Source organism: Canis lupus, chromosome 14, assembly GCF_011100685.1.
Source record: "Canis lupus familiaris isolate Mischka breed German Shepherd chromosome 14, alternate assembly UU_Cfam_GSD_1.0, whole genome shotgun sequence".
Taxonomy (NCBI): Eukaryota; Metazoa; Chordata; class Mammalia; order Carnivora; family Canidae; genus Canis; species Canis lupus.
Genome location: NC_049235.1, coordinates 6,358,970 through 6,373,551, shown reverse-complemented (window position 1 = coordinate 6,373,551; position 14,582 = coordinate 6,358,970). Strand labels below are relative to the sequence as shown.

The window sequence follows — 14,582 nt, the reverse complement described above, 5'->3', positions numbered from 1 at the left end:
AAACAAAAAAACCAAACCAGGGAAAACATGTGTCTGGTAAACTGAGTCAAGAAAAGCTAATAGTAAAATTCAGTTATTTTAAGCTAAGAAATTTTCTTTCTGGAGCTCTGCTGCCGCCGCTGCCGCCACCCACGCTGCAACCATGCCACCCTATACCATCACCTACTTCCCTGTTCGAGGGCGCTGTGAGGCCATGCGCATGCTGCTGGCTGACCAGAGCCAGAGCTGGAAGGAGGAGGTGGTGACCATGGAGACCTGGATGAAGGGCTCACTCAAGGCCTCCTGTCTGTACGGGCAGCTCCCCAAGTTCCAGGACGGAGACCTCACCCTGTACCAGTCCAATGCCATCCTGCGACACCTGGGCCGCTCCCTTGGGCTCTACGGGAAGGACCAGCAGGAGGCGGCCTTGCTGGATGTAGTGAACGATGGTGTGGAAGATCTCCGCTGCAAATACGCCCTCCTCATCTACACTAACTATGAGGCAGGAAAGGAGGAGTATGTGAAGGCACTACCAGGTTACCTGAAGCCTTTTGAAAAGCTGTTGTCCCAGAATGAGGGGGGCCAGGCCTTCATCGTGGGCAACCAGATCTCCTTCGCGGACTACAACCTGCTGGACTTGCTGCTGATTCACCAGGTCCTGGCCCCCAGCTGCCTGGACTCCTTCCCCCTGCTCTCGGCCTATGTGGCGTGCCTCAGCGCCAGACCCAAGCTCAAGGCATTCCTGTCGTCCCCCGAGCACGTGAACCGCCCCATCAATGGCAACGGGAAGCAGTGAGAGCTTGTGGAACCCTGGGCGGGAAGCTGGGGGGCTACCTGACTTCCTTTCTCCCTGACCAATAAAATTTTCAAGTGAGGAAAAAAAAAAAAAAAAGAAATTTTCTTTCTTCACTTATTTTTCTTTTTGTTTTTGTACTTCTATTTTCATAATTTCTATATGGTATTTCCTGTTTTTACTTTTGTTTTGTTTTCCACTAGTTTCCTAGCAAAGTGTCTTTTGAAAAACTACAGGCTAGTCTCTGCTGAACCAAGGGGATTTGTCCATACCTAAGCCAACATAGCTAAGAAGTGAGGGTGTCCCTGGGGACCAGGTGTGGTGGCAGCAGAACGATGGGGGGAGAGAGTGTGGACAGCTGCAGTGGCTGGCCCCTTCCCGCCCCCAGTTTTCCCTTACACAGACTAATGAGAAATCCATATGCTGCAGTAGAAAAATGTAGTGTCTCTTTTCCACTTTCCCATTTTGGCCCAACTTCTTGCTCCTGACTTTCTAGTGCCAACCACAACGTAAAACTTTGTCCTTCACTCTAAGCAGACTACCATAGATTTTATGGAACTGCCATACTTTTTTCCTTAAGATTCTTGCTTTGGGGGGTGGTGGGGGAGATGACTGTTTCTTGACCTACTGACCAACTGGCTTTTTTCAATTACATAAACAGGATGGAATGGTGGAAAATGAAAGAGCTGAGAAAAGAAGCTGTTTCAAGGACTATTCATTCATTCAACAAAGACTTACTGAGCACCAACCACTCAGTTGACATTTACTGGGTGCTTTCTAGTAGTAAGCCACTGTGCTGAGGACACAGCCATCCAGCTCTCTCCATGGTGCCGGGGTGGGGGTGGGGGTGGCATAAGCCAACAAAGAGATACCACATGATAAACAAAGAGAGGGAAGCAGGGAGTGCAACAAGAACATACGAGATTGGCCCATGATCCTGACTAGAATAGTCAAGAACTATGTCCTGAATGGGGACTTCTGGGCCAAAAGCTGAGGGTCAAGAAAATGAGTCAAGCTAAAGGAGTAGCGGGTGGAAGCTAGAGGATTTCCGGATAGACCTAGCGCACCGGGGCAGTATGGGGTTGGATGAGGCTGAAGAGGCAAGGAGGGGTTAGTTCATAAAGGACCTTGTATCCACGCTAAGAAACTTGGGTTTTCCCCCCCTATAGATGACTAGTTCTCGAAAGGGCAATTTTACTCTCCATGCTCCTGGGGACAACTGTCAATGTCTGGAGACATTCTAGGCTGTCTGAACTGGGTGGTAGTGCTGGGATGCTACTGGTATCCAGTGAGTAGAGGCCAGGGATGCTGCAAAACATCCGACAATGACAGAGAATACCTCCACAGCAAAGAATGAACTGGCCCACAATGTCAGTTATGCCAAAGTTGAGAAACGCTAGTGTAGATGATTGGGGAGTCACTGAGGAAAGTTTACAGACAAGTGATGGGATTATCTTTCCATTTTAGAAAGCTCACTCTGGCGGCATTCTGGAGAATGAATAGGATCATAGTCAAGGATGGAGGCGCAAAGATCCGTTAAGAGGCAGTTGTGCTAAGGTCTGTGATGCTAAGGAAGTGGCGGTAGAGACAAGGAAGAAGAGACAGTTTCAAGAAATCTTTAAAGGTGGAAAATCAATGATTGAAAACTGACTAGTATAACAGGAGGAGGACAGTGATACCATTCCCCAAAAGAGAGACTTAGGGAGGAAGCATATGTTAAAAAACATGATGTTTTTCAGGTTGAGGCATGTCAAGTATGAGGTATCTGTGCATTATCCAAAATGGAAGTGGTGAGCTGGCTATTTGGGTCTGAGATCAGGAGAGAAATTTGGGGTTGCAGAAATTAAAGTTTGGGGGTTGTCAACAGATAGGTAGCAGGGGAAGCCATAGGAATGGACAAGATCAGTATCAGAGATTGTGTAAGACAGAGAAGAAAAGCCCCAACACTTAAGGTCAGGTAGAGAAAAGCACCATGCATGAGACTCATGAGAGGCCAGAAGAAAGTGGGTCATGAAAATTAAAGACGAATTTTAGGAAGGGAGTGGTCAACAGTGATCAATGCTGTCAAGGCCGAGAACAAGAGGTCAAACATGAACCAGCAAGCAAGAATGCAGGTCAAGAAAGAGAATAACAAAACAAAATTGGACTGAACAAACCAGGACCTTGTTGACGACTCTGGTGGATGAGGTTACAGTGAATTGACAGAAGCAGAAGCAAAAATAGCAGGTTGTATGAGACGGGGAGGGAGGAAAGAAGAGGATAGTAGCCAGATGGGCTTTTTTTTTTTTTTTTTCCTTGAGAGTTGCTAAGGAATTCTTCTTTATTGTTGCTTTGCTTTGTTTTGGAAGAAAGGAGAGATTTGAGGATGTTTAGAGGCTAGATAAGAGGTTGGAAATGAGGCAGGAAGGTATGGAAAGGAGGGAGTGGGAGAGGAGGAGGCCCAGAACCCCCAGGGGAAGGTTCAGCTTTGGGTATGTATTTAGGGTAAAGATATCAGGTAGGTGGTCAGGATGAAGTTCATCAGGAGGAGGGAGCTGAGAAAGTTCATGTTTGTATTATTATCAGAGAGCGATCAAAAAAATGTCAAAGACCCTTTGAGGGTTTACAACCCCCAGAGAGGGTCCAAAGATAGGTCTTCCCTTTCTACCCATGCCATCACAGCTACTTCATTTCTACTCGGCTTTCAAGACCCGGCATAAACATATCTTCCAAGAAGACTCCTGTGAGGGCCCCAGGCAGATGGAAATTCCTTCCCTTCCTGGATTGTCACAGCGCTTTGTACAAATCACACTCCTCACTTCTGGCACTCGGGACACGGCTCTGCCTCCTAGATCTCTGGACCTACTGCAAGGTCTCACACCAGTGTGAGCAGTAAGGATGCCTTATGGATGAAGATGGCTCTGAGCCCTGAGCAGCACACAGTGTGCACGCCAGCACTACATGACGGCTCTAGGACTCTGAAGCTTACACTCTGGGGGTGATGTGGGAGACTTTGTGGAAGAAATGGCAATGGAGCTGTGTTTTAAGGGCTGAACTTCTATGGATAAAAAGACAAGGAAAAAGGATTTCAAGTGGAGAAAATTACAATAGCAAAGCCACTTTAAAAGCATGTTGAAAGAACCTCATGTTGTTTGATTTGCTAGAGAAGGTACAACAACAACAATGAAGATAATCCCTGCTAACAATTACTGAGCACTTAACTATGTTGTCAGGCACTCGACTAAGCATTTTACCTACATTATCTCACTTAATCCTCACAGCCACTCATGATGTAGATACTAGTATTTACTAGTATATCTTCATTCTCCATATCAGGTAACAGGAGCACAGAGCTGGGGTGATTTTCCGAGACTAGTCAGCTGGTGATAAGGGTGAAACCTGGAATGAAGCTGGTAGTCTGGCTCTAGAGCTTGCACTCTTCCACACTCATTTTAGGCATTCTGAATACCAGATCCACCAATGGGTTTTAGATGATCCACGAGTCCCGTGAAACTATGAAAAATTTTGTGTATGTGCATTTTTTCTCGGGGAGGGACCGTGATTTTCACCAAATTTTCAAAGGGGCTTATAACCCCTAAAGGGTTAAAAACCATAGGTATATGAAATCCCATGCTGTATGGTGGGACGTGGGCATGTAGGCTCCAAGTAGATGCCTGAATGTAGACTGAGGGTCTGGAGGAGGCCCTTCACAAAGACAATGGAAGGTACCAAAAATACTGAGCTGTGAGGCATATAATTGCAAGAGTATTTTGGCAGGTTACTAACATATGCAAAGTAGGACTGGGCTTTATGAATTCATGGATGTCAGAGAAGGGAGAAGAAAGAAGTCAACAACGGGATTTTTCTGAAAGAAAATCACTAAAAAAAAATATGAGTGAGAATGTCTGAATTTCAAATTGTTCAAACATGAATGAGCTTTTCTGACTTCCTACCTCTCTCAAAATGAAACTCTCAAGGTTGGTTGTATTTCAATTGCAACATATGTAATAAGATTTACATTTAAAGGATTTTTAAAAATACCATTATACATTTTGTTCAGAATTTCTCTACTTATCTCCTTTGTATACACAGGAGGTCCATAAAATGAGGGAAATGAATTCAATCTTGAAAATAGCCTTATTTAAGGCAATCTCACATTTAACATGGGTCTTTTTTTTTTAACGGCAGTTTTAATCTGGTCCAATTCTACTGATCTCAAACACAAACCCTGAGACTGTACGCACATGTAGCAGCCCTTTTGCTAGCTTTGCTAGCAGCTACTACCTATGGTTGATTGTATTTTTCAAGATATTTGCAACAGAATTTCCCATCTCACACTGGTTGGGTGGGACCAATGTCTCCCCAACCTCCACCCCAAACACACCCCTGCTCCAATCTGGATGGGCTTGTGACTATGATAGAAGTGCTGTCTTATGACTTCTGAGGCTAGATCATAAATGGCAATACCACTTCCACCTGGTTCTCCTGGGATACTTGTTCTTAGAACTCAGTTACCATGTTGTGAGGAAGGCCAGGCCACGCCACATAGACAAAGCCATCTGCAGGTGGTATGGCCAACAGCCCCAACTGAGGTCCTTGCCAAAAGACCATATCAACGGCCTTGAAGAAGCCTTCAAGATAACTCTAGCCCCAGCTTCTGTCTGCCTGCAAAACCACATGAGATCCCAAATAAGAAGCACCTAGCTGAGCCTGATCAACCTTCAGAATCATAAAGATCATAATAAAATGACTATTACTTTAAGCCACGGAACATGGAATGATCCATGACAAATCAACATACAGCCAGAATATATATCCTAATATATAACTGGAACACTTTCAGGGTATTTGCACTTTACTCCTCAATCCAATACAGCATGGCTACTGTCCCCACCATTGTACTATGGTTACTGTGGCAGCTATCCAACATCAGAGATCCCCTAACTGCTGAATATAACGGTGACTTTCCATTCTTTAACTTGCTTGACCTTTCTGTGCCATTTGACACTGTTATACAGCCCCACCTTCTTCAGTTTCCACTCCTTTAGCTTTGGTGATATCTCCCTTCCCTGAGTCTCCAATGACACATGGATCATTTCTGTCATCTGCTTAAACACTGCATTCCCCAAGATTCCATCCTCTCAATCTATAGATTCTCTGTGAGCCAAACATTTAGGTTTAATTCCATTTATATATGCTTGACGTCCAAAATAGGGAACCTGAGCCTGACTTTTCCTCCCGGCTCAGGCATATATTCATTGACTTATTCAACAGATGTTTACTGCACGCCAGGTCCTTGCATACAAGGACCCTCACTTAAGTTCTTGTAAATATGCCAGAAATAAATGATTATAGATTACAAATAAAATAATTACAGATCATGATCTACTGGGTGAAGATAGCATATTGAACACTCCATTTAATTTCACTTCCTTCCAAAAACCTCAATTTTGTCTTCTATTTTAAGGACATAAAGCTCAAAAAACCAGAGAGAGTGGGAGAAGTGACAGCAATAGATCTTTGAATTCTAGAAAGCAGATCAACAGTGAAAATGACTTGAGTTATTGAAGAAAGTCAAAGGGAAAGCCAAGAACAATTCTTGAAAGGCTTAGGAATTGACAGCCTCGGGCACTCCAGAAGTGGGGGGTGGGGTGGGGTGGGGGGGATTGTTGGAGAAGTGGCTAAAATAAGGAAGACTGTTTGAAAGTTGATTGAAAACCACCATGGTCTCCAAATCCCTGTACTCTCTGCTACTGTCCCACCCACCACAGTAGCTCCCTATAGATTTATTACCTGAGAAGCGTTTCTGGACTGGGAGGTCTCTAGACAGAGAAAGGTGGAGATGGCATTACCGAAAAAGGGGCATTAAGTGTATGATGTATACTAATGTTGAGATTTAACTGCTAGCCCTAATTCCTCCAGGAATTCAGATAGGCTTTTACTCTCAGGAGAGTGAAGTAATTCTCTGAAGAAAATAACCAGCCTAAGAGGAAAGAGCTGAAGGTACAGATTTAGGATAGTCACCCAAATTATGGCCCAATGAGATCTTCCCATAATGAGGCTCACCATCAGCAAGACCTTCTCAAATATACAGATCCCAATCATTTGTTTAAGTTTCCTACTCAAAAACATAAATTAATAACTTAGGATTAAAAGAAGCCTGAGGAATGCCTGAGTGGCTCAGGATGTGATCCTGGGATTCTGGGATCAAGTCCCACATTGGCTCCCTGCGGGGAGCCTGCTTCTCCCTCTGCCTATGTCTCTGCCCCTCTCTCTGTGTCTCTCATGAATAAATAAATAAAATATTTTTTAAATAAATGAATAAAATAAAATAAAATAAACCTGAGAACACCTGTGCGAATTTTGGGGAGGACGCAATTTACTTCATAGCAATGTTCGAAGGCTTCTTTTAATTAATTAATGTTTTTGCGTTACATTGAAGCCCTAATCTCCAGTGTAACTGTATTTGGAGACAGGGCCTTTAGGAGGTAATTAAGGTTAAATGAGGTCATAAGGGTGTGGCATGAGTGTAATAGGACTAGTGTCTTTATAAAAAGAGACTCCAAGGAGCTTTCCCTCTGTACAAGTATACACAGAAAGAAGTCTAGTGAACAGTGAGAAGGCAGTCATCTGCAAGGCAAGGAAGACCTCTCACCAGAAACTAAACTGGCCAGCACCTTGGTCTTAAACTTCCCGGTACTCCCAAACTGCCAGAAATAAACCTCTGTCATTTAAGCAACCAGTCTTGTGACATTTTGTTATAGCAGCTTGAGTTAACTAATACAAATATCTCCAACAAATAAAAAGAAAATAGACAATAGGAAGGAAATAGACTGTTGAGGAAAAAAAAATTTCAAAAAACTATCACTAGAGAAATGAAAACACACATCCATATAAAAACATCTCCATGAATATTCATAATAGCTCCAAAAAAGAAACAACCCAAATGTCCATCAGAAAGAACAGACAAGGGCAGCCCCGGTGGCTCAGTGGTTTAGCCAGCCTTCAGCCCAGGGTGTGACCGAGATGGGTCCCACATCAGGCTCCCTGCATGGGGCCTGCTTCTCCCTCTGCCTGTGTCTCTGCCTCTCTCTCTCTCTCTGTGTCTCTCATGAATAAATAAATAAAATCTTAAAAAAAAAAAAAAAAAGAACAAAGTAAGTATGGTCATGTAAAGGAATATTATTCAGTAATAGGAATGATGTATTAATACACGATATGACATGGATGAACCTTTAACACATCATGCTAAGTGAAAGGAGCCAGACACAAAAGACCACATTTTGCATGACTCCATTTATATGAAATGTAGACACAATAGGAAAACCTATAGAGAGACACGATAGATTAGTGACTGTCAAGACTAGACTGGGGAGACAATGGGAAAATTGAGGAGTGATAGCTAAAGGTTACAGAATTTCTTGTTGGTGTAATGAAATGTTCTTATCAGTGATGATTGTATAACTCTGAATTGTACACTTTAAATAGGTGAATTATATCTCATACTGTTGTTAGTAAAAACAGTTAAACTTAACAAGTAAAAAAAAAAATTTAAAAACTTTTGCTCTAAACCAGACCAGGTACTTATGTAAGAGTTAAAAGAAAATAATTAAGTTGACCTATATTTGTCTAACATGGAAAAGTCTCCAAGACTTATTGTTAAGTGCAAAAAGCAAGTAAAAAAGCCATATATGCGATGTTATAACATTTGAGTAAAAGAAAACCACAAAATAAAACTCTCTATACATTTATATACACACAAGAGCATGTGAGCACACACACAAATGCGCAGAGAATGTTTTGGAAAGGATAACTGAAAAGGTGGTAAACAGTGATGTAGGAAAATTTTCCTATATTATTTATGAAAATTTAGAAATAGTACAGAATAAAACTAAAGGCAGACAGAAACTCCAGGAAAAACAAAAAGGGGTATGAAAGAAAATGTAACCATGATGATCACTGCTTTGGCAATAATCAATACTTACACAGTCACAAACACACACACAAGCAAAACAATAGTAAAAAAAATCCGATTAGAAATTAGGCAAGATAGGGATGCCTGGTGGCTGAGCAGTTGGGCACCTGCCTTCGGCTCAGGTCATGATCCTGGGATCCAGGATTGAATCCTGCATTGGGCTCCCTGTGAGGAGCCTGCTTCTCCCTCTGCCTATTTCTCTGCCTCTCTCTCTCAGTCTGTGTCTCTCATGAATAAATAAATAAATCTTTTTTTTCCTAATAAATAAATCTTAAGAAAAAAGAAATTAGGCAAGATACAAAAAGATATTTTGTTGAAGAGGATATATGAATGGTAAATGAGCACATGAAAAAAATGTAAGATGTTCAACCTTGGTAACCACTGGGAAAATGCAAATTGAGACCGTTATGAGATGTCACAGTGCACCTATTAAAACAACTAAAATAGTGGCACCTGGGTGGCTCAGTCAATCGTCCAACTCTTGATTTTGGCTCAGGTCATGATCTCAGTGTTGTCAGATCAAGCCCCATGTTGGACTCCATGCTGGGTGTGAAGCATGCTTGAGATTCTTTCTCCCTCTCTCTCAATACCCCTCACCTCTAAAAATGAAAAACAAAAAAACCCAACTAACAGAAAAACCTGAATACCAGATGTTGCCAAAAATGTGCAAAACTTGGCCTCTCGTTCACTGGTGATAAGAATCTTAAATGGTACAGTCACTCTGGCAGGCGAGAATTCTACCACTGAACCACCAATGCTGGTACAGTCACTCTGGAAAATATTTTGGTAGTTCTAAAAAACTAAATGTAAGCTCACATACAATCCAGCAACCATACTCCTAGGCATCTATTCTAAAGAAATGACAATTAATTTCCATACAAAAGCTGTACCCAAAAGTTTGTATCTTTATTCATAACAGCTTGAAACTGAAAACAACCAAAATATCTTATAATAGTTGAATGATTAAACAAACTGTTACATACCATATATGGTACATACATACCACAGAATATTAATCAGCAATGAAAAGGAATGAACGATTGCCATAGGCAACAACTTGGATGTGTCTCAAGGACATTATTCTGAGTGGAAAAAAAGCTAATCTCAAAAGGTCACATATAGTATGATTCTATTTATATAACATTTTCAAATGACAAAATTACAGAAATGGAGAACACACTAATGGTTGCCAGGGGTTAGTCTGGTGAGGCGGAGGAAAGTGGAAATGACTAGGAAGGGATAGAATGAGGGAAATATTTGTGGTGATGGAATAAGCTCTATTTTGATTATGACCCAAACATGTGAAATCTTGATATTAAATCTACACTTGTGAAAAAAATAACCTAGAATTATACACACAATATATAAATGTCAATTTTATGGCTTTGCTATTGTACTATGCTTACATAAAATATAATCAATGGGGAAAACTGGGTGAGGACCATGGAACTGTACTATTTTTGCAACTTCCTGTGAATCTATAGTTATTTCAAAATAAAGTTTTTTTAAAAGAACATCTGAGGAGCACCTGGGTGGCTCAGTCCGGTAAGCTTGCCTTTGGATCCGGTCATGATCTCAGGGATCCTTGGATCAAGCCCCACATCAGGCTCCCTGCTTAGTGGAGAGCTTGCTTTTCCCTCTCTCCTGCCCCATCCCACCCCCCAACTCATGCTCATGCTCTCTCCTGCTATCTCTCAAATAAATAAGGACACCTGAGTCCAAAACAGAGGTTTTAAGAATTAAAAATGCAATGTCAGAAGTTAAATAGAAGAATTAGAAGATAAAGCTAAATAAACATATCTCCAAAGAGAGCAAAAGACAAAGATGTGGAAAATGGGAAACAAAGTTTAAGAAACTAAGAGAACTAGTCTTATAGAGAAGCAACATGAAATATAACAAATTCAATAAACAGGGGATGGAGAAAATAGGAAAGATGTTAACAACAAAATAATCCAACAAAATTTCACATTATAGAAAGACATGAATTTCTGGTGCCCACCAAAGAGTGAAAATAGGCCCAAAGCACGGAATACCTTTGTGAAACATAACACTGGCAACACAGAGAAGATTCTACAAGCATCCAGAAACGAAAAAAATCAAATCACATACAAAGGTATAGCATGGCTTTGGCCTTCTCAACAGCAACACTGGATGCTAGAAGACTATAATGCAATGTTTTCAAAATGCTGATAGTGTCCAATCAAGAATTCTGCACTCAATCAAATTTGCAGGCAAATCAATGTCAAGGTAGAACAACATTTTCAGACATCCCTAACATTTTAGACATAAGTAAAAAAAAAAGAGTTATTTCTCATGCACTCTTTTCCAAGAAACTACTAGAAATTGTGCTCCACTAAAATAAGGAAGTTGGACATCTCCCTCTGGGACACAAAAGTATGACCATATAGAGCATCTCTGCTCCTATCCCCCCACACTCCTCTTTCTCTTACATTCCTGATCTCATTAATGGCATCGGCACTGATCAGCAGCCCAAGCTGGGAAACTAAGTCATCCATTTCGCAAGCGAATCACTGAAGTCTTAATGATTTAACTGCCTCAGTATTTCTCATTTTTGTCCCTCGTTCCATGACTTTAGGTGTGTATCATACATACCACCTTACCAATCTGCCTATTTCCAGTCCTAACCTCCTCAAATCCTTTCGCCACAACCTGGCTACAGCCATCTGCCTAAAATGCAGATCTGACCACCTCCCTCAGCTACTTAAAACTCGTCAAGAGCTTCTCAAATTCAGGCCAGCAGAGTCTCCACTCTCCACACCCAGCTCCCCCACTCTGGTGGCAGAGACTGTATTTGACCAGGGCCTTCTCCTACAGAGCCTGAACTCAGCCTCACGACCTCCACCATGAATGAAACGGCGTGCAACGAAGGCCAGTGACTGCGGACCTGGGGGGCCCAGTCAGCCAAGCATCTGCCTTCAGTGCAGGTCATGATCTCGGGGTCCTGGGATGGAGCCCCTAGCATCAGGAGCCCCGTTCCAGGTGGGGCGTCGGCTCCTCCCTCTGCCCCTCCCCCCACTTGTGCACGGGGGGGGGGGGGGGCGGCGGCACTACTTGGGCGAGGCCCGAAAGGCCCTTCCAGACTTTTACTCGGGCCGTCCACTGCCCCTCGCCTCCTCCTCTCTGTTCATGCTGTTCTCCCTCCCTCACTCCCTGGAGGCCCATCCTTCCCCTCCGCTCTCCTAGGGTCCCCAACCACGCTCTATCAGACTGTTTCCAAGTCTCCCACACAAACGCCTGGTCTTACTGTGTATTTCCAGCCCCTGCTGCCACGTGGGCCTCCAACAGACCTTTGCTGAAACCAAGTGACCACGAGTGCAGCAGGGAGGGCCCTGGGCGGGGAAGAAGGGGGGCTGGAGGTCACACGCCCAGACGGCGCGTCCTTTGTGGGCGGCCCATCTGCTTGTCCCCACTGCCCCCGAGCCCCGTGAGGAGGCTCCCCACTCCTCGGCCGCGCTCCTTGAGCCCGCGGGGGCGGCGCAACCGCCCGCCTGGACTGAGCGCGCCCTGAGGGAAGGGGCTGCCTTCGGCGGCCGGCGCGGCGCCCAGCAAGCACGTGCGGGGGCGGCCCCTCGCCACGCGACCGCCGCCTCGCCCCGAGGCCCCGGGCCCGCCCCGCCTCCCGCGGCTCCCCGGACCCCTCCTCACGCCCGCCGCTTCCCGCCTTCCGGCCGGCGGAAGTCGCCGGCGGCCCTTCCCTGCCCACGTGGAGCCTTTTCCGGTGCGCCCGCCCCCTCCGGCTGCGCGGGCCGGGCCGGGCCCTCACCTCAGGATTCCCAATGTGCCTCCGGACAGACATGCTGGCTCCGGCCGACCGCGCTGGGCTTCGAGCCTCGCCGGTAGCCTCTAACCCTAGCTTCCTACCCCCACCGCCTCTCCCGGCCGCCTCCTTACAAGCTCTGCTCCGATTGGCCTCCCTTCTCCGGCTGGCCAATGGAGGCCCTGTTTACTCTCCCACTGCAGGGTCAAGGGCGAGCGAGACGCCGCTCAATGGTTGCCACGGGCAACGGGGGGGACGCCGGCTCCTGAAGCCTCTGGTGCTCGCGGCGGGGCCCGGCGGGCTGCTGCCCGAGCGCGGGAAGAGGGGCGCGGGGGAGGGGCCGGCTGGCGCCTGCGCGGGAACCGGTGCGCAGGCCCCAGGGAGGGGGAAGGGCCGGAGAGCTGGAGGCGATGGAGGGGGACTCGGCGGGGGGGCGGGGGAGACAAGAATTGCAATCAGTGTGCGAGCAAATGTGTGACCCACGGCACCCTCCTCCCCTCCTAAGGTCATCTTAAGCAAACGCCTGGGCTACTTCCTACAATAGGGAGAAGATAGGAGACAGGGTGGTTCCGCGGGAAGGGGAATCTAGAGTTTATTATTTTCGGGTTAAGTTAATATGCAAATTATGCAAAATACCATGCGTAAATACAGTAATTATTGTAGTTTCAAAAGCTTTTTAGCTAGCTAGAGAACGGCAGCCTTAATTGCAAAGCGCACGCACCATTCTGTGATTCATCATTCATTTAACAAATATTTAATAAGCACCTTATGAGAAAAGCTGCAGTAGGTTGTGTGGAGGATGGGAGGATGACTAAGAACCAGTCCCGTTGTCATGGAAACCATTGTGACTCCTGCCATCAGCTGCCACCTGTTCTTATTCCAGATCTGAAAATTAAGTCCTAGCACCTTTACAAAACAATCACACACACAGTTTGACTTTGGCTTCAAAATGTCCCACCAAATCCGTCAAAATTATTATTTACCTTTACATGGGAGAACAACACAATAACCCTTTGTCCTTTACTCTAAGTTGTTTTTCCAGGAATGGGGAAAGGTTACTCTGAACTGTTCATATTCACTGGCTCTCAGCTTGTGGATAATAGCATGCAGCTGAGCAACTTCGGGTCTGTGCAGAGGACCCATTCAACAACATGGCCTTGCATGCCCGTGTCCTCTCACACCCTCCAGCATCCCACCCGTAGGACCACACCTTAAATCGTCTTGCTTGACCGCCAGGAGCTTAAACTGGACACAGCTGTCGCTTGCACATTAATAACCACCGAGTTTGTCTGAAATTCCTTAGGGTTCTCCAGTTCTTTAACCACTCTAAAATTCCCAGCTTTTCGCCCCTCCATTACAATGAGGGAGAGTTTAGGGGCTGCAAAAAAATGAGAAGGGGGCAGTGGGGAGGATATCTTACTATGCAGAGGCTTCTGGACACATCACTACTCAAAATGAATGCTTACTGGTGCAATGTGGAGGTGGGATGATGATGGAATTTATGGAGAGAATAAAGAAGAAAGGACAGAGAAGAGAGTGAGAATAGGGACTAAACTATATGATGGTAAGAAAGAGAGGCAGAGTCCTAAAGACATCTGTAGGTCAAAGGAGCAGTTATATACATGTGAGGAAGTAAGGAGTGCAAAGAATTGGAAGGCATCAAAGATGGCTATAATTTCTAGCTTAGGGGACCAAGTAGATGAATGATAATGCATTAACAATGGAGGTCAATAAATCAAAAGAACAGAAAGTATAAGACCCAACACCTATTGGAGTAGGAAGCTCAACTTCCCTTCTTCAATGTTTGGGCTCACTTCTCTGTGTGATCATCTCCCTTTTTCCCAAGAGGGGATGGGAATACCAGCTTTATTTGCCTTGGTACTCATTTCAGTTGTCAAATTTGGGCTGCATGTGAAGCATGCACAGAGATAGAAAATGTGGGTTCTTGGGTCTAGGGAACGGTTGCTGATTCTGTGTGTCTATGGTGAGGGTTTAGGATTCTGTCATTTAATTTTTTTTTTTTTAAAGATTTTATTTATTTATGCATGATAGTCACAGAGAGAGAGAGAGAGAGAGGC

The 14,582-nt window shown here is 44.7% G+C and overlaps 1 protein-coding gene and 1 pseudogene across 2 annotated transcripts in view; one reads left to right on the top strand and one right to left on the bottom strand.

Moving 5' to 3' along the window:
• The window catches only part of CEP41 (centrosomal protein 41), a 55,310-nt gene extending 42,537 nt beyond the window's left edge, over positions 1-12,773 (bottom strand). The window contains exon 1 of one of the 2 annotated variants that reach the window (XM_038556506.1): positions 12,511-12,773. In XM_038556506.1, the coding sequence (XP_038412434.1) occupies positions 12,511-12,543 (33 nt within the window). In that variant the 5' untranslated portion in view covers positions 12,544-12,773. The remainder of the gene's footprint in view (positions 1-12,510) is intronic. The other variant, XM_038556508.1, reaches the window with a different exon arrangement.
• On the top strand, positions 103-856 carry LOC475191 (glutathione S-transferase P pseudogene; annotated as a pseudogene).
• Positions 12,774-14,582: the final 1,809 nt, after the last annotated feature.